The sequence below is a fragment of the Populus trichocarpa genome, chromosome 1, assembly GCF_000002775.5.
Source record: "Populus trichocarpa isolate Nisqually-1 chromosome 1, P.trichocarpa_v4.1, whole genome shotgun sequence".
NCBI lineage: Eukaryota > Viridiplantae > Streptophyta > Magnoliopsida > Malpighiales > Salicaceae > Populus > Populus trichocarpa.
Window position 1 is genome coordinate 27191102 of NC_037285.2, and position 19390 is coordinate 27210491.

General features: G+C 35.3%; 2 protein-coding genes across 7 annotated transcripts; one reads left to right on the forward strand and one right to left on the reverse strand.

Annotated features, from left to right (window-relative positions):
• The first annotated feature begins 1449 nt into the window (after positions 1–1449).
• LOC7485741 (ABC transporter G family member 15) lies at positions 1450–8278 on the forward strand. 2 transcript variants are annotated; one of them, XM_024591737.2, is made up of 9 exons: positions 1452–1899; positions 5202–5281; positions 5431–5892; positions 6073–6189; positions 6353–6484; positions 6758–7042; positions 7126–7398; positions 7488–7595; positions 7679–8278. In XM_024591737.2, the coding sequence occupies exons 1-9, from the start codon at positions 1623–1625 to the stop codon at positions 8042–8044; spliced, it is 2100 nt and encodes a 699-aa protein (XP_024447505.1). In that variant the 5' UTR covers positions 1452–1622; the 3' UTR covers positions 8045–8278. The 2 variants fall into 2 exon arrangements, with proteins under 2 accessions (XP_024447510.1, XP_024447505.1); XM_024591742.2 differs by lacking the exon at positions 6353–6484 and having other exon boundaries at positions 1450–1899.
• Positions 7613–17495, reverse strand: LOC7485742 (protein TRAUCO). Of its 5 annotated transcripts, XR_008058000.1 has the most exons (6): positions 16249–17492; positions 13503–13999; positions 11798–13421; positions 8709–11198; positions 8510–8619; positions 7613–8085 (listed from the first exon to the last, which is right to left on the reverse strand). XR_008058000.1 is itself a non-coding variant. In XM_024591772.2 (3 exons), the coding sequence occupies exons 1-2, from the start codon at positions 17378–17380 to the stop codon at positions 13734–13736; spliced, it is 1398 nt and encodes a 465-aa protein (XP_024447540.1). In that variant the 5' UTR covers positions 17381–17493; the 3' UTR covers positions 13442–13596; positions 13731–13733. The 5 variants fall into 5 exon arrangements, 4 of the variants coding, with proteins under 4 accessions (XP_024447540.1, XP_024447538.1, XP_052304844.1 ...); XM_024591772.2 differs by lacking the exons at positions 7613–8085; positions 8510–8619; positions 8709–11198; positions 11798–13421 and having other exon boundaries at positions 13442–13596; positions 13731–13999; positions 16249–17493; XM_052448884.1 differs by lacking the exons at positions 7613–8085; positions 8510–8619; positions 8709–11198; positions 11798–13421 and having other exon boundaries at positions 13543–13596; positions 13700–13999; positions 16249–17493.
• Positions 17496–19390: the final 1895 nt, after the last annotated feature.

The window sequence follows — 19390 nt, forward strand, 5'->3', positions numbered from 1 at the left end:
AAATCGAAACAAATTATAAAATTTAATTTACAATCACCCTCAATGTTGAAGGGTGTAATTAAAACAAAATCAATTAAAAAAGGATATAAAAAACCATCCAAGTCAACCGACCAAACCCGTTACCTGGATCATTAGACTAGGATAACATCATAGAATACAAACAGAAAAAAAAATTTATGAAGCCTAATTCCCAATCAACCCAATATTGAAGGGTGAAATTAAAAATAAAATCAACTAAAAAAATGAAAAAAGAGCTCGAGTCAACTAGCCTAGCCTGCAACTCTGTCCATAAGACCGTGATAACCATATAAAAAATAAATAAAAAAATTGTAAATCTCAATTTTCAATTTTGATGAATTAAATTGAAAAAAATAAAACAAAAACAAGAAAATTAAAAGTGTCAACTAGGATTAACATGCTAAACACGAGTTAGAATAATATGATAACTCCATAGAAAGCGATTTAATAAAAGTTACAGAGTTCTATTCCCAATCAACCTAATGTAGATATATAAATTAAAATTGAAAAAACAGACAAAAAAAAACTCAAGTTAACACAACTAATCCGTAAAATTAGTGACTTGAGTTATGAAACCGAGATAACTTAATAGAAAAAACAAATCAAAATAAATTATGAAGCTCTATACCTAATAAACTCAATATTAAATGATGAAACTAAATTTTTTGTTTAAAAAAAGAATCCTAAAAAATTTGAGGATGAAAATAAAAAAGTTAATGACTTTGAGTCCTGACTAGTGTTTGGTTAAAAACACTGGTGCACATGACAGGGGAAATAGTTAGGTCATCCCCCCCTCCTACACAATTTTAATTTCTTCTCATCATATTCTAAATGCTCACAAAGCAGAATAAGTAGAGTATTACAGCTAGGGTCCTACTCCATTTGCTTTGTTCTTATACCTAAAGCTAAAAAATGTTTCGATCGAGCTGCATGCCAGGCAGTTTGTTGGCTGTGGGCTTTGATATTAAATACCAGAAAGAAAAGGAGTTCATGCATTATATATAACGCAACTGCTCAATTTTAATAACGCAAGCAACCCTACAAGGCATCTGCTCTTTCTTCCATGAACAAGGCCCTAAATTGTGAACTTGATATCCTAAATTCAGTTGATAAATTGTAAATGAAAAGTTCTGTTTCAGAAAATGTTAATCCATTTGAAGAAAAATGTGTGATTGCTCAAAAACACTAAACGAAATCGGTTTGGAAAACTTCGTAAATCATGCATTCTGAATTGTTTTTTTATTCGACCATATTCTTATATTCTTAATCGAAATTAAAAAAAAAAAAAACTCGATGATCTATGGTAGAGATTATTCTACGGGCTGTTGAAATAGAGGCTACTCTCATTTTCTGTCCTGCACCTTATTAATGAAGAACTGATGGTGGGTTTGGTTCTTAGCATTCACTGCCTAAGTAGCTTCATATAACTGCTCCACCAGCACATACCAATGCCAGCAGACCATTTCTGCTATATATTTACTTCTCTTTTCTGCTTTTCCTTGCTGAGTTGGAAAGTCATCACCCATATTCTCACCAGAAGAAAGTAACAGCACTCACTGTTCTCTTGCTTTCAAATCCCAACTTGAGAATACTTGTTGCATGTTATGGAGATAGAGCAGGTTATAATTAGCAGTGGTGTAGATGGTGGCTCTGGTGCTGGGAATGCGGAGGCAGGTTTATCAGGTGGAGGAGGAGGAGGAGACGAAGCAAGGTCTATGTACTTGGTCTGGGAGGCTTTAACAGTGGTTCTGCCAAATTTTGGCAGTGGACCTACAAGGAGATTGCTTAAAGGGCTAAACGGGTACGCTGAGCCTGGTAAAATCATGGCTATTATGGGTCCATCTGGGTCTGGGAAATCCACCCTTCTTGATGCATTAGCAGGTTTTTACATCCCTGTCTCTCTCCCTCTCTCTCTATGTTGCCAGCCATTTTAGTGTGTATGGAGCACAGGAACTCTTTTCTGGATTCACTTCCACGCACGCACAGGAGTAAAAAGTTCAAAATATTAGATATGGTAGAGCGCATTGTTAATTAATTACTCAGTGTGCAAGGTACATACATCCCAAGGAATACGAAGCATATTAACAAGAAAGCACTCATGGCGTACTCTTTCTCCCTGCATAACATGTATATGGTGTTTCGATGAGGTTTCGTCGGTAATAATTTTTTCTTGTTCACCATGCAAAATATCATATTAGGCCTTTATTTTTTTTATTTTTTTTATTCAGTCCATCTTCTTTTATTTGTAATTTTTTTATTTACATTAATTATTTTTAATTATGTTTTATTTTTAATTTCATCCCTGGTCGTTTGATTTTTAAAATTTATTTTTAAATTTAGTTTTTATTTTCTTAATTGCTATTTATTTTGTTTTGAATCAATTTCTTGATTGATTTGTTTTTTTTACAATTCCACCCCTAGGCATTTATTTTCATTTAATTTTTGTGTCAAATTTGGTCCTGCTTCTTTTAATTGCTAATTTTTAATCATTTTCTTAATTGATTGTTTTTTTACAATTTCATCCCTGAATATTTAATTTCATTTGATTTTTATGTTAAATTTAGTCCTAATTCTTTTAATTGTTATTTTTTTACATTAATTTTTTCTCAATTTCATCCCTCGATATTTGTTTGGTTAAGAATATGGTTTCTTTATTTTTTCGGGTTTGCCTTTGATGGGGTCACACCGTTCTCATGACCCGGGTCACAGATCTAAAAGATTAGCTCGAGTTGATTTCCATCTTTTCTTAAAGCATTTTTTAAATATTTTTTTACCGGTATTTTTTAAACTTTCTTGTTTATAGCGTCATCTCATTCTCATGTTCTAAGTCATGTGTTTGATTTGTTGGCCCAAGTTGGCTACCGGGTTCGCTCGAGGCTTTTTTTGTTATCTTTTTTTTCTGGCTTTGACAAGTTTTTCAAATTTATATTTTCAAATTGGCTTATAATAAACTTCGTGATAGGACTTGGATCCAAGTTTTCATAGGTTGCAAGCTTTTTAAGATTTGACCATGTTTAGGATATTGTTTGTCTGGGTTTACTTAGTTTTTATATATGTTTTCAATTTCACCCCCTATGATTTTTTTATCTTTAAAATTTTCTCCTTATTCTTTTATTTTTTTATTGCTTTTGCAAGTTTTTTTATTAATATTTTTTAGCGATCTAATCATTTGAAATTAAATTGGATGAGGATTAATATGCTTTTTGACTGAATCTGAATAAAAAATTTTGGTTTGCTTTCAACAATTTTTTTCTATTTCACCCTACCATTTTTTAATCTATAAATAATCTATCATATTACAAATGATTTTCAATTTCAACTCCTATAATTTTTTAATCTTTCAAGTTTGGTTCCGATTCTTTTAATTGCAATTTTTTAGGGGATATTTTTTTTTTTCAAATTTCATCCTTATTGGGTTTTTTTTGTCATATTTTAGGCCCATTCTTTTTTTCTTGCTACTCCTTTTCTTTTGCAAGTTTTTCTTATTAATAGTTTTTTCAACGATTCTATCATTCAAAATTAAATTGAATGATATTTAAGTTTTTTTTATTGAACTTGGGTCCATGATCTAACATATTACATGTTTTTTTAGATTAGATTAGGTTTAGAAGATTCGCCTAGAATTTCTTTGTTTTTTTTTTTCTTTTTTTAAAGTTGTTGATGGTTTTTTTTTTTAAGTTTGACTCTTTTTTTTGTTTTCTTTTTGTTAGGTTAGTATCAGATTCTTTGATAATTCATACTGATTTATTTGTGGTTTTTTTTTAAAAAAAAATTCATTATTTTTTCGGTCAATTTTTTTTTCATATTATTTAAATTGTTATTTTAATCAATGATTTGAGAATTGAATTTTTTTTATTTGTCATTTTTTTTATATTAAAAAATAATTATTATTCCACCCGTGGAGAAAACGCGGGAACATGTCTAGTTTTGTCTAAATTGTCTCGTATCTCCTCAGCTAATTAGATGTTCACAAACTTAACTGTGATGTTCTTTCAAAATGTCTAGTTTTGTCTAAATTGTCTCTTATCTCCTCAACTTCTCATGCTCTTTCTTCTCTATGATGTGGCTATTTGAGATAAGACAAGAAGAGGCTGTACAATTTGGTTTAGTAGGGCATGGCATAACATTGAACCCCTGGATGATGAATGTAGTGAAAATGGTAGAACAAGCAGGTAAGGAGTTAGGTCCAAAGCTGCTCAACTCAAGCATATTGATCATTTATTACTAGCTACGGGAAAACAAAATCTTAACTGTGTTCTGCAAGCTTGAAAATGCCTTAATGGGCATGCTGGCCATTACATTTCTAGGGTTCATTACATGCCGCCTTCATGGTCGGTCCCTACCTATCCCAACGATAACCTTAAGCAACAGCCATTACTGCTATACGTACATGGAACTAGCCACCCAGGGTTTCTTACATTGATGCAAGCATATGTAGGGCATCAAGCACGTGGGGTTCACATAGCGAGCACGATACAAATTTATACTCAGTTGATGATAGTTAATTAAAGGAGAGATCAATCCTTTTAAGTTGTTTCCTTTCTCTTTCAAACTTTTCCATTTCAAGTTCTTGAGATGGTGGGGCAATGCAGTGATTTTGTGTTTAAACCGATAAGTAATAATTTGTCAAGATTGCACCAAAATCCTGATACTTGTTTCTGAGATCGATGGCCCGATTCAAATCTAGATCTGTACTCTGAATTAGTTGTTGGTTTGAACCAAAAACATTGATTAAATTACCTTTGGAGCTTGGCCTTGTCCCTTTATATCGATCGGGATAACGACTCAACATGATGCTTTCTTTGGGGACAATTGATTGCTAACTAACACCATGATTTCCCTAAACAAAATTTATCTTGGCAGGATTAGTTGCAGACGGCACAAAACATGACCTTTTGCAGTTCTTCTCAAGTTTTCTTGATTGGTTACCTTGCCGATGAGCTAGAACATCAAGCCACCACTCTCCCTTCACGTTCAATTCTATCCCACCACGTCCAAATCTTAATTCATCCAGTCGTCAACCCGACTCCATGCATGCAATCATATATTAATAGAGTTGATTTATATAGCCAGTGAATATAAGGGAAATTAATGACTTGGATATTGTCACTTGATTATAGGGGGGTAATTCTGGTTCTAACTGTACTGGTTACATATTTTTGAAATATATGAAATTTCTGCAGGGAGACTTTCAGGAAATGTTTTGATGACCGGAAACGTTCTACTTAATGGAAAGAAGAGGAGACTTGACTATGGTGGTGGAGTAAGATTCTAGTTTTCTGTGTTCATAAAAAATAAAATAATGAAAAATCATATACCTTAGCTTGTCCAAATGTAATTTGAAGTAAATGACATGATTACTTATTTCCTACAGACTTGTCTCTCTTCTAACTGTAACATTAATTACCACAGGCTTATGTAACACAAGAAAATACATTGTTGGGCACTCTCACAGTTAGAGAGACCCTCACTTACTCGGCTCATTTGAGGCTTCCAAGCAGCATGGCCAAAGCAGAGATTGATGACATTGTAGAGGGGACAATCATGGAAATGGGTCTCCAAGAGTGCAGTGATCGGCTAATTGGAAACTGGCATTTAAGAGGTATAAGTGGTGGGGAGAAGAAAAGACTAAGCATTGCACTTGAAACCCTCATTAGACCACAACTTCTGTTTCTTGATGAACCTACAAGTGGCCTGGACAGTGCCGCGGCTTTCTTTGTAATTCAAACTCTTAGAAATATTGCTCATGATGGAAGAACCGTTATCTCCTCCGTTCACCAGCCAAGTAGTGAAGTTTTCACTCTCTTTGATGACCTTTTCTTATTATCTGCTGGTGAAGCAGTTTATTTTGGAGAAGCAAAGATGGCAGTAGAGGTACAAGTGTATAGCCATTCCCTCTGGAATCAGAATTCAACATGTTTTCTCACTTTTCATTTTGTTGAAAATATGTTATGCGCATCTTAATAAATATCTTAGAATCAAACTCAAAGGTACTTATTTCAAACGAGAATTCTAAATTGCATCTGAATCTTACCTAAAATGCTAATCTTGCAGTTCTTTGCAGAAGCTGGATTCCCATGTCCAAGTAGAAGAAACCCTTCTGATCATTTCTTACGTTGTATTAATTCGGACTTCGACCTTGTCACTGCAACTCTGATGGGATCTCACAGGGTATGTGCATGTATGCTGTAGCAGTTTAGCTATTGCTATCATCATTTCTGGATAGAAAAAAATCAAAGCTTTTTTCGTTAGCTAGATCATGATACCTGTCCATCCCTTATACTTGAATTTTATTAAACTGAATTATAATTCTTCTGGTTTTCTTTAACCTAAGGAAATTCAAATTCCATCCGATCCCTTGGCAAATTTGCCAACAGCAGCGATCAAGGCATCTTTGGTCAAGAAGTACATATCCTCCAATCATGCAGTAAAAGCAAGAGCAAGGATTCAACAAATCTTGGCAATTGTAAGCCTTTCAAACATTTCTGCATCCAATGCATATTAATTCTCCTTCATCGTAATTGTCTCGTTTGTCTCGTTCTTGCATCCGTCAGTGATTAGAGTTCTCAGGATGATCTCTTAATGCATATCTTAAATGCAATTTATAGCTGGTTCTTTCCAAGTTGTGCTCGCAGTTTGCATGTTCAGAAGGCATTGAAATTTTTAAAAGGACAATAATAGCATTCTCTTATACCACTATCTACTGGTTTTCATGAACATGAATGCTTCACTGCTGCAGAAAGGGCTTGTGATTAACATAAGAGGGGAAAACCAAGCAAACTGGTGGAAACAACTTTCAACACTGACAAAGAGATCTTTCATTAATATGTGGAGAGATTTGGGGTACTATTGGGTTAGGATAATCGTCTACATCTTGCTGTCTATTTGCGTTGGTACCATGTTTTTAGATGTTGGCAAAGGCTATACAGCAATATTGGCCCACGGAGCTTGTGGGGGGTTTCTGTCAGGGTTTATGACATTCATGTCCGTTGGAGGCTTCCCTTCCTTCATTGAAGAACTGAAGGTAAAATACTCGTTTTGATGAAACTTATAGGAAAGTACTATGGCACTAGTTCAGTTTTAATTAAGCTTTCGATTTGTATGCAGGTTTTTTACAAGGAAAGGCTCAACGGATATTATGGGGTCGCGGTGTATACAATGTCAAACTTTCTTTCTTCTTTTCCCTACTTGACTGTGATGTCATTTGGTACCTCCAGTATTACCTACTACATGGTGAAATTTCGATCTGAATTTTCAAATTTTCTGTATGTCTTCATGGCCCTTTTAAGCAGCATAGCAACTGTAGAGAGTTGCATGATGACTATAGCTTCGCTAGTCCCCAACTACCTAATGGGATTCGTTATCGGATCAGGATATATTGTAAGACAACATTCTAATTCATCCTTTTCAGCCCATCATCATTCTTCCTAAAACTTCATGGTTTCTATTCCATTGATATTTTTTTGCAGGGAATCCTAATGATGACCTCTGGGTTTTTCCGATTGCTGCCTGATATTCCCAAGGTGTTCTGGCGCTACCCAATTTCTTACATCAACTTCGGCGCATGGGGATTGCAGGTAGGGTGTACGCAAGATTGAATTTTATTTTAGTTTTTCTATTTAACTCTTGATATTTACCATTCCTACAATGGGAAACGCAGGGAGCATACAAAAACGACATGATTGGGCTGGAGTTTGATCCTTTAGTACCTGGTGGCCCAAAACTGAAAGGAGAAGAAGTTCTCACAACCGTGCTTGGTATTAGTCTTGATCATTCAAAATGGTGGGACCTAGCTGCTGTTGTGCTCATTCTCATAGCTTTCAGACTCCTCTTCTTTGCCATTCTCAAGTTCAAGGAGAGAATTCTCCCCGTGTTTCGGAAACTTTGTGCCAAGAGAACTCTAAAACAACTGAAGAAGAGACCGTCTTTCACGAAGACTTCTTATTCACCCTTTCCTTCAATAAGGAACCAACCTGCTTATTCTTTGTCTTCGCAAGAGGGTCTCAGCTCTCCAGTTCCCTACTAGGCTCACATTTCACACACACGGCCGCAGTGCTCAAACCCAGCCTGGAATCACAGAGAAAGTTACGGTGAAGGAAAAACAAATAAACAGATCATACAATGACTTGCTTTCTTAATTAATCATTTAAAATCTCCAGCATTTTGTGTATTCTAGAGAAAGAGACCGGTCAAAATTGCTTTTACCAATGAATTTCACGTTCTAGCTATTCAAAAATATCGTTGGATAATTTCTTGTGCTCATACGTGAAAAAGTATGTTTTGTTCAAAATGGTGGCAGGAGGTCCACGGTAACTAACTAGACAACCTCTATCCGAGTTCCGTTATGTGTCATGGAAAGTAAACTTTCATTGGGATAAGGTTTGAAGTTCATTTCTTTGCAGTTTGAAGAAGCAATGCACATCGACACCTAAAAGCACCATAATTTGGGCATGGCCTGTTAAGCAATCTAGCGAGAAATAAGCGTAAATACCTGCCTTTTCCCATGTTGTTGAATGCGCCCACATGAAAGATTAAAGTTGAATTCTCACGAGAATGTTGCCGGCTGTAATCATGAGCCTAATTTCCAGTATGTAGTCTGAACTGCGAAATCCAACAGTATCATTTTTCTTTCCAGGTGAAAATTCCCTACACAAAAATAATACACAGAATAGAGTAAAAATAATGCTTACTCACGTAAAGTATGATTGTGCATATTGCCAATTACTAGTTGTAGCTGTCACCATCTTTGAACCTGAACCTTTCATGTTACACAAACCATTCAAAGGTAAAATCAAGAGTAACATGCATCAGTCGGTCCATTTATCTATCTATACACTTCAAAATAATATATATAAATTACAACCTGTAACAACAGCATAATTGTACTAAGCAGCACCTGGCCGCCCATTGTATCCAAAAGAAGCTACTAATTAGCCAATGTTTAGCTCCTGTTAATCAAGATTTCCATGGTGATGATCATTGCCGTTGTCCATTCTAAAATACCGCTTTTCTCAAGGTCTAGGTGTGCCTGAAATTCATTCAGGCAAAAGCACAATTTGAGTAATGACGCAATTCAACGCCAAGTGAATCAATTTGACTTTATACACTACTGAAAATCACACGACACCACAATATGTGCTCATGCCCTCGTAGTTGACTTCGTGCAGCAAATTAAAGAAAGCATCCACAGATTCTAATCAAGTCTGGTACTCTCCTGTCTGATCAAAATGACTAGTCACATTCTAAAACTTGCAAAGGTCTGGTTTTGCACGTCGTAGACTGAACCAATCATGATGAACCCCAAGGGGAGTAACAAGTTTATTATTAAAATATTTGGCCAAGAAACAGCAGGCAAAAACTACCAGAGGACAGTTGGACAGCAATCTAAAGGACCCAACACTTTAGTTGTCAAACTAGAAACAGATATCAACTAGTTAGCTGGCAGCGCCTCACTGCCGTTCAGACCAAAACTTTTTTGTCAGAAAAAAAAATGTGCAAGCATTTGTAATGTCTTCTCTATTTGCAAGAAAAAAAATTCCAAAATTAATTCTCCAATTTAAGAGCTAGTCTTTTTTCTAGTTTATTCGGTAGTTCAGATTTAATTCTCATAATTATTCCCAACTTGAGAAGCTGAAGCAGCATATTGCCAGAAACTGAATTTTCCTCCTCGGGATGTACCCTGATCAAAGTTCTGTTGTAAGTTTCAGTAGCCTCAACAAAAAAGATCTATTCAAAGGCATGAAACGTCTTCAATCCACCAATTCTCCGCTACACCTTGGAGTTTCAAGTTTTCAGCATCATTTGCTAGAACATTCAAGTGCATCATCCTTGCTGAGAGTAAATAATTCGGGGTCTATGCAGGCATTCGGAGCAATGGCATCAGAGCATTGTTTCAGGATTTGTAACTTTTTGGCCCACAAAGAGATGGATTCACAGCTTTTCAAAATCTGTCTTTCCATGTTGATAATAATACAAAACTTAGAAGAGTCTCTGTCTTGGAAACTAGATTCCTTGTTCAAGATCATCACTCATTTCCAAGAAATGTGCAGCACAGTGTATTAGAGCAATGTTGGATGCTGTTAGATCAACCTTCCATCAATAGCAGAACTTCACTACTATCTCAAAGATTCTGGATCCACCTAGAAAATTGTTTAATTGAGTTTTGGGAGGGTACCCTTTCCTTCATTGCTTCTTCTCTGGAATACTAATTTATCCAAATATTCACTTCTTGAGAGCATGGGGAAGCAGTGTACAAAAAATGACATGAAAGCTAAAATCCGAACACAGATTCTTCTACAGAGAAAAAGCAAAGAAAACTCGATCTTAACCCTTTTTTTAGAAGTTTGAAACCAAAATACTTCAGATTTGGGGATAGACATATATGACATGTGAATCAATGAAGCATCATAATCCAGATAATTTTGTTACCTAAATCTTCTTAGTAGCTGTACTAGTTAGCAGCTATAAGATTCTTTCTTGTCTGACTACCATGTATTGGTAAGCTTGTTTTCATGATTTACAGTGAAGGAATATGGTCTAACCTCAGGATTAAACTTGCAGCAGCTCAAGAAATATTTAGACACAAATTTAATGCAGATATTCAAATAGATTTCTCCCAAGACTGGAGTGATTCACTTTTATAGTACATAAAGCGAAATCGGATAGATTAATTAGGTCCGTTTGGATATTGAAAGCATGGTCATTGTACTTTATGCAACTGAAAGCTGGAATCTCCAACTTGTATGATCAAATCATTTGCAACTTTCATGTGAATGGTCCTGAAGACTAAAAAAAATCACTTATGGTTGCATAAGAAAATTTTAGCAGATTAAATGGAGAATATTTGATTCTGCAGTTGTAATTTGCAGAACATATATATTTTGATACTTGCATGGAGAGGGAAAGAGGGATTACCAGTTCTGATTTCGTCTTTCAAGTGATTCGGCAACCATATTCGCATCAGCTGGAAGAAAAACACACTTGTTATGCTTTCTACTAGATAGAATAGCATTTCCACTGTCAAGACTTCTACTTCCCATGCTAGCCATACTATGTCAAAGGAAAACAAAGCTGTGGTGATCCAACTTTAGAGATCCACAGTTAGACATGTATATACAGGTTTGTAGTCTGCAGAAAGATGAGAGTTGGGGTGGAATATTCACCACTTCAAGTTTCAGCCACTACAGGAAATAATTTGTAGGCAAGTAGTTAAAATCGAGGGGCCCATCTAAAATCCGTGTATGACAAAGCGAGTGTGAAAAACAAAAGCAGCAATTTTTCTTGCTAAAAAAGGGCAAACCCAGGGAGCCAAGAAAAATTCATAAACTTCAGCAATCGCATTCCCAAAGCTATATCAGGGGTGGGAAAATAAAAGACTAACTCCACAACCTACTGTCATCTACATCAACATGAATCCAGCACTCTTATAGGCAGTGCTGGCATTCTAGATTTGATGTCCTAACATCAAGTATGCTAATCGACAGATACAACCTAATTGAACATGCATTTTTCAATGAAAATATTTTCAAAAATCAATAGAAAGAATCAAAGCAATCTGGTTCAGCAGGAGAAACTAAAAGGCGAGCAAATTGATAGAGTGGAAGAACTAAAAGCCTAGTCAACCAGAAGAAATCAACAACAAACCCAACACAAACACAACACCACTCATTTGTGAGCAATAACAGACCAAGAAAGAATCTTCAAATAATAACCAACATAATCTACAAAATGAACCATACAAACGTATAATGCAGGAGGAAATAAGGCAAAAGATCCACACCTACATAATTTGGGGTCTACGCAGGCATTCCAGGCAATGGCATCAGAGCATCATTTCACGACTTGTAACTTTTTGGCCCACAAAGAGATGGATTCACAGCTTTTCAAAATCCAAAATATGTCTTCCCATGCTCATAACAATACAAAACTTATAAAAGCCTCTGTTTTGGAAATTAGATTTCCTTGTTCGAGATAATTGCTCATTTCCAAGAAACGTGCAGCACAGTGTACAGGAGCAATGTTGGATGCTGTTAGATCAACCTTCCATCCATAGCAGAACTTCACTGCTATCTCAAAGATTTCAGATCCAACTGGAAAATTGTGTAATTGAATCTTGGGGAAGGTACCCTTTCCTCCATTACTTCTTCTCTGGAATACTAATCTATTCAAATATTCACTTCTTGAGATCATGGGAAGTTATGCGTGCAAAAAATGACATGAAAGTTAAAATTTGAACACAGATTCTTCTACAGAGGAAAAGCAAAGAAAACTCTTAACCTTTTTTTTTGAAGTTTGAAACCAAAATACTTCAAAAAAACAATTCAAATGGAGCGGAGCTCAGCCTTTGGAACGCAAGCAGGAAGTAAAAAACAATTCAAATGGCCCCCAAGACGCTCTTTTATAGAAATGAGAGAGCTAACACCTAGCAAGCGAGCAGGTTAAAAAAAATATCAACCCAGCTCATCCAGGTGCTAAAAAACATGGCAGGAATGAGTAAGGTGATCTGACAGGAAAAAAACAGTAATAACTGAAGAAATCAGATCAGACTGGTTGCCACAACCCATACAGTCAAAACCCAACCAAACTAAGATTGATTTAAGCAAGCCCCTAAACCAGTAACCCCATAAGCTGATAGAACAAAATAGACTGTATGATACCAGAACTCAACCAAAATCCCCAACTAATCACAAACCAACTGAACTGCTCCAATGATAACAAAAATCAAACCTGTGCAAGTGGTACTGCATTTAATGCAGCACCATTAGAACCCATACAAGTTGAAAGAAAAGACACCCAAAATCATGCCAGTTTAAACGTTATGGGAGCCGCATTTGCAGGAGCAAGGCTAGCCTCCTCAAACAAAATCGAGAACAGTCAAGAACCCTCTGAAAAAGCACATCAAAATGAGATCAAAACCTTGGAAACTAACCCAGAAAATCTGGAGCGAACGTGCCTAGCTGCAGGTCCATACCCAACAAAGGTTCTCCCGCAACGACCACAATCAGCCACCAATGAAATACACAAAAGAGAGAGGTGATATGCAACCCCCCAACATCACAAAGATACACAACAAAAATGAAATCAGAGATAAATTGAGAGTCTACCGTGCGAGCCACAGTATAAATGTCTCTGGATGCACGGTGAATTCACCAAACCTTTCAGTTTTTTTTTTAAACATATATAATCAACTAAAAAGACTGACAATCTAAACTGCCCATCTCTGGCAAAGAACAAAGTTGAAACATGCTCACCATCTTCCAACTACGACAAAGGAACTTACTGAAACCACAGTGACTTGGGAACAGCACGCTAAATAGAAACTTGTATGATGCATAAGCCTTAAGCCATGGTTTCTGAAACATCTAGCTTGTAAATAGGAATTCTGTAAAGGTATCAAATATTCACTGCAAAATGTGCAAATCAGTTCAGATAAACTATTGTACCCTAGTAATATTTCTCATTAACAAAAACCAGAAATCCATTACCAAGAAACAATTAAGGTGCCATCGTGCTCATGAAATATAATTGCATCTCACAAGCAAATATCATCTCTCTCTTCTTCTTCTTTTTTCCCTTTATCTTCCATAAAAAAGTTGAGTTTACAGAAAGTGAGTCAGTTCACTTGTCAGTCCTAATATATCAGTTAAAAAAATTATAAAGAAAATGCTAAACTCAAATCAACCTCCCAACTCCACAGATGGTTAGGAAGTTACAGGCTAATGTTTCTTCTCCTCGGTGACACCATTTTCAGAACGATTATCAAACCCATGGTAAGGAACATCAATCATGGGTTTGGGAACTGGACGTCCTCCAAAATCCTCTGGAAAGAATTCAAAGTCGGGGCCAAAGTTGAACTTCACCACACAATTTGGCTGACTGGGGAGAGTGTACATTGAAGCAGCAGGGTAGTAACGACCACCAAATAAATCCTTAAAAGCAACACCTTGACAGACTCCATTTTTGAAGAAAGATATCTCACTTCCTGCACAAAGAAAATAATTTTTAGAACACAGTTAATAGTAACATCCACCTGTCAAACACGGATTACATATTAGCATACCAAGATTAGGGCATGGATAAACCATGCTCATTTTAAAATAGGAATTCCAACAAGTTATCATCAAGCTTATGTCCCCTAGCTAGGCATTCTCTACCTAGCAACCCAAACACTGTATTTTCACATGATATTTCATCAATAACTTGGTGAGTTCCGTAAAATATGCCCCCCAAATGCACAGCATTTAAGATAATATTCCATTCCATCAACAAATTGGTGAGTGTGAGATCTTCTTTCAAATGCAAGGCATAGCTGGCAGAAGATTGGTCAGGCATGTCCATTCCATCAGAATAAGAATCTAATGTCAATGATACACTTCACCTAAGAAAACGTGAAAATGATATGTGGTTTCTTTCACATCTCAAAAACAATCTGAAAGATGATACAAAATTTACAACCTGGGTTACCATCAGCGTGAACAGGCCAGACCCAAACCAAATCAGATTTTTCCAGCTAGATTCAAAGATTTCTAACTGCTTGGAAAGGAAATCTAATAGTCACAGACTGCGCACATCATATGGGTACCATCTTCATATAGGATGGAAACTCTCATCTGCTCCTAAGTGTAGCCCACCCTTGATTTAAAAAATAAAAGAAAAGGAAACTTTCCACTTCTCTCTTCCCCTTCAATTGTCCTGACTACCCCTACTTCAGACTTTGAGATTGGGTAAACTCGAGATGCAATTTCAATCACTTATTTGTAATCAGACAGGTCACAACCCTTCTTGTACATTTGGAAAAGACCATAAATGCCTAGTCATTTGGAAATCACAAATTCCCACAAGATCACAGACCTATTTACTGAGAGAAGAATATAAATGCCATGTGCAAAGCAGGTGGTCTATCGCCTCTTCTTAACCTACCTTAAACTTCCACAATACCACCAACTCCATGTTCAATTTTTCATCACAACACTTAAATTTCTGGAAACTAATGCAACAGGGAAAACAACAGTGGATGTGCTTAAAACTACTTTACCACTAAACTTAGTGTGGCATGATTGATGCGAGTGAGGGTAGATTCAACCTTCAGAACACCACCCTTTCCATGCCACCTCCACTCCCTCAGCACAGAAAAACCAAGTTGCTAACCTCAGCATAGCAGAACTTACGCAGATAGAATAGAAAGGGCTGAATTGGCCAGACATTGGAAGGCTATATAAGAAGCTCTGCATCCACGATTGAGGACCTATTCTACTAGCATTCGCACTCAAAGATTGCCATAGCTCTTCTATGAAACAACAAGGAACTCCCTTGCAACTCACAATAAATTTCAAGCACCATGCTATATCACTTGATCAATTAATCTTGTATTATAATTCCAGGTACGTGTGCTGCCTACTTTTACTCTTCCAACTGATTACACACCTGTCTTAGAATGCAAGAGAACAGCTGAGCTTTAAAAGGAGAGGAGTTATCTTATCATTATTGACCTTCTGTACTTGCATGTATAGTAAAATAAGCCTATCCCCATTTCCCAGAAAAGAATACGTGTAATCAAATTCTCAAGTGACATACAATCTCAATAGGAGAAAGTCTCAATTTTTTCTCCAACAAGTCAACAACAAATCCGATTACGGATAGGAGGAAGTGGAATTACAATTAAGGGACAACATGGAACATCAAAATTCTAACAGAGAGCATCCTTATGCATAAAAAGAAAAAAAGACCATCGTAGTGACAGGATAATCATCCTTGAACACCCCCACACAATCAAATCTACGAGGCAGGAATCTCCTTCCCATCCACACCATTAACTAATATATGTTGCACAAGATTCAGAGTTGTTTTTAGAGGGTTAATGTCAGCACATTACTTACTTCCCATCCTATATGCAATTAAAGATTTCCAATTTAAAGGAACATATAATTCAAATTTAAAGCAACTTTCTTAGCTAAAGTCTTGATGCTTATACAGTCATGGCACTTCGTCCAATCCTAAATTCTCTTATTCAATACAAGAAAACAAGAGGTCCATAAACCCCTAAAATTCCTTGATGCAAACCATAACCAATGCCATTAACATCAAACAAAAAAGTAACCTAAGAAACTCGTTACTTAATCAGCACATTGCAACACACTCAAGTTTCAAGAGTACGCACATGCTCAACAACATATGGAAAACAAACACATAACAAATCCCGCGTTACGCAAAACAAGAAAAACATAAACTCACCAGGAACAATCTTGGGAGGATCTTCCTTAGCGTCAGGAGCACAAACATACCTCTGTCCTTTATACCAAACCAAATGAGCAGGTTTAGGAGTATACAACTGCCCCTCCGGCAAGTTAATATAAAACCCAACAACATCCCCTTCCTTATAACCTTCCTCGCCATACTTCTCCCTCAATGCCTTGTGCACTTTACTCCCATCAATATCTCTGTACCCAAAACTATTCCCATCATACCCAACCGGCGCCTGCAAATCCCCTTTCTCCGTAGACCACCCAAGTCGTGTGTGGCCGGTTTCTCCTAAACTAACCACTTTAATTTCAAAATACCAAGCTCCTTCACATACCCCTCTTGTAGCTCTCACCATTCTATACCCTTTAGTACTCCCTGCACTCATCCTATCTTCGCTCAATTCGGCTTTCTCTGCTTTATATACTTTAGACAGGCAGATTTGTAAGGCCGGGGTGTCGTCGCTTTTGTCAGGGAATCTTGGGATTGGAGAGATCAAAACAGTGTCTTCTGATGGTGTGTTTTGTGGGTTTTGTTTTGTTTTTTTCTTGCCTTTGCGTGTGGATCTTGTGACCCAGACATTATTGTTGTTCTTTTTCTTCGACTTCTTTTTTGTTGTTGTTGGGGTGATTTTGGTTGGTTTCTTGAATTCGTTGGCTCCATTGTTGTTGTCGTTGTTTAAGATTTCTGCTATTGTCGTAGGTTCTGGTGGTTCTTGGTTTTGTGTTAAAGAGGAGAGTTGTTTTTGTTTTTTAGGAGGTGGGTCTTCTTCATCTCCATCGTCTTCAATGTCTTCGATTTCGGTGTCTTCAATTTTGGGAGATTTGGTCGTGGGCTTCTCGTTGTCGTTTGAGGTTGTCGGGTGGTCTGATTCGGAGAGGTATTCGGAGGCTGGTGTAAAGGGGTCCTCTCGTTGAGGTTGTTGGTTGGAAGTTGTGTTGTCAATTGGAGTTGTTTCAGCGTCGTTTTGAGGTGGGTCTGTGCCGTTTTGGCGTTCCTCGAGGTCAATGGGACTGATGGTGGGAGGAGGAGAAGGGTTGTGGTGGGTGGCGCTGTTGTTGGTTTGTTGTTGTTCTTCGTCTTCTTCTTCGTCTTCGTCTTCGTAGGTGGCTTGAAGGGAATCCATGAGGTCAGGGAGGTTTGGACTGTGGATTAGCTAAGGAGCGAGAAGAGTTTTTGAGCGCTTGCGGACGGAGGGAGAAAGTAAAGACAAGAATTTCAAACAGAAGTCAGAAATGCGGGGGGGACATATAACCCCTCGATTTTCCTCCTAAGACTCATTTCTTTTCGGGGTTAATATCGCCTTTTTGCCTTCTACTTTTGCTTTTATTATGAATTATGCATTTCTATATAAAAATAAATGTATAGATTTTATATTGCAAGAACCACATTCGTTAAGCGTGTAAAAAAATAAGAATAACTTACTCATATTTATTCTTATTTTATCGATAATTTTTTTTTAAAATCTGATGCTAATATTTTTTATTAGTATTTCCTAAATCAATATTAAATATTCTCTTTTTTTAATTTTATGATAAATTTTCATTTTTTTGGTTTTTAATTCAATTTTTTTTATTTAATACATATATATACTAATTTCTTAGATATCAAATCTAAATACATGTATTTTTAACACGTGTGGTATAGTTTAACAAAATTTGACAAGAAAAGAAGATTTATATATAAAAAAATGTATGAGGATAAATTAATAAAAAAATAGGAATAAAAAATATTATTAACTCATTTTTATTGGTTAATCACATGGTTGATTGACACGTAGATAGGGTGCCTTGATGGATTTTTTTTCTATCGTTGGTATGGTTTGATATTTTTTTTAAAGGATATTTTTTTGGCTTCGTATTGATGCAACAAACTAATTCCCTATCGTTTCGGGATGTAAATTCCCTAAAAAAACGTTATATAATCCATTTGAGGGGGGTGATTGATTAGATATTTTCATTTTAGGAGTTGATCTATAATTAAATGGCAGATTGAGGTTAGTCCCATATAAAAATGGTGGATTTAATTAATACTGGTTATTTAACAGATAATTTTTTTAGGTAAAAAAATAAACATACAAGTGTTTTTTTTATTCTAATTATAAATTAAAAGGTTTATGCATGCATTTAATTAAATATATTGAGAACTATTTATTCCAATAAATACAAAAATCAATGTGTTAATGTGTCTATTCAACTCGTCTCGCTGCTGGTCAATAATTTTTTTTCTAATGCAAAAAAAATTAATATGCAAGTGTTATTAATATATTTTTTGATATCGAGTAAAAAATATTACTGTGAATTAAAAAGTCAATGTTTATATATAATAAAACATAGTAAGGATCACATGTGTTAATAAAAACATGTAAGATTTCAAGCTAATTTTTAATATAGAATGAAACATTGTTGCGATTGTTATAATAAAATATTATTTCTTAGTCTTCGTATAATATTATTTTTTGAAAAAAATGTAAAGAAAAACAATTATAAAAAAATAAAAAAAAATAAAAAAATAACAAAAAGAATAATATAAATAAGTCAAGTGTAAAGTGATAAGTATTTAAAGTTTAAAAAATAAAAATAATATGTTTTAAAAAAAATGTAAAGAAAAAGAAAGGAAAAACTAAAAAAATATTTTAAAAAATAAAGATAAGAAAAAAATAGTGATAAATAGATTAATTGTAAAATAACAAAAATATCAAGTGTAAAGAGAAAAAAATATTGATTTAATAGGTCAATAGTGATATATTTTTTAATGTTTTTATTATTATTTTGTTCTGTTGATATTAAAAATAAAAAGATATAAAAAATATTGTTTTAATATATTTTGAAGGGAAAACATTTGACACCATAATCCAATTAAGGTCTCGTTTGACATTGCGGTCTACCCGTGTTTTTTTTTTTTAATTTTGGATTATTTTAGCTTCAAATTAAAATTTTTGGATATTTTTGGATCATTTAAAAATTTTAAGGTAAAAAATAAATTTAAAAAAATAAAAAATATCTTATTTTAATTTATTTTCAAGTGAAAAATACTTTAAAAAATATTTTCTACCATTTTTAGAGCTCGTTTATTTTTGCGTTTCAAGAACCTTTTTTAAAAAATTGAATTTTTTTATTTTAAATTAATTTTTTTA

Coding starts and splice junctions, on each gene's coding strand:
- LOC7485742 (XM_024591772.2), bottom strand. CDS start 17,380: ATGGATTCCCTTCAAGCCACCTACGAAGACGAAGACGAAGAAGAAGAC. Junction 14,000..16,248: donor TCCTCCCAAGATTGTTCCTG/GTGAGTTTATGT, acceptor TTCTTTGTGCAG/GAAGTGAGATATCTTTCTTC.
- LOC7485741 (XM_024591737.2), top strand. CDS start 1,623: ATGGAGATAGAGCAGGTTATAATTAGCAGTGGTGTAGATGGTGGCTCT. Junction 6,190..6,352: donor CTCTGATGGGATCTCACAGG/GTATGTGCATGT, acceptor CTTTAACCTAAG/GAAATTCAAATTCCATCCGA. Junction 7,043..7,125: donor CCTTCATTGAAGAACTGAAG/GTAAAATACTCG, acceptor ATTTGTATGCAG/GTTTTTTACAAGGAAAGGCT.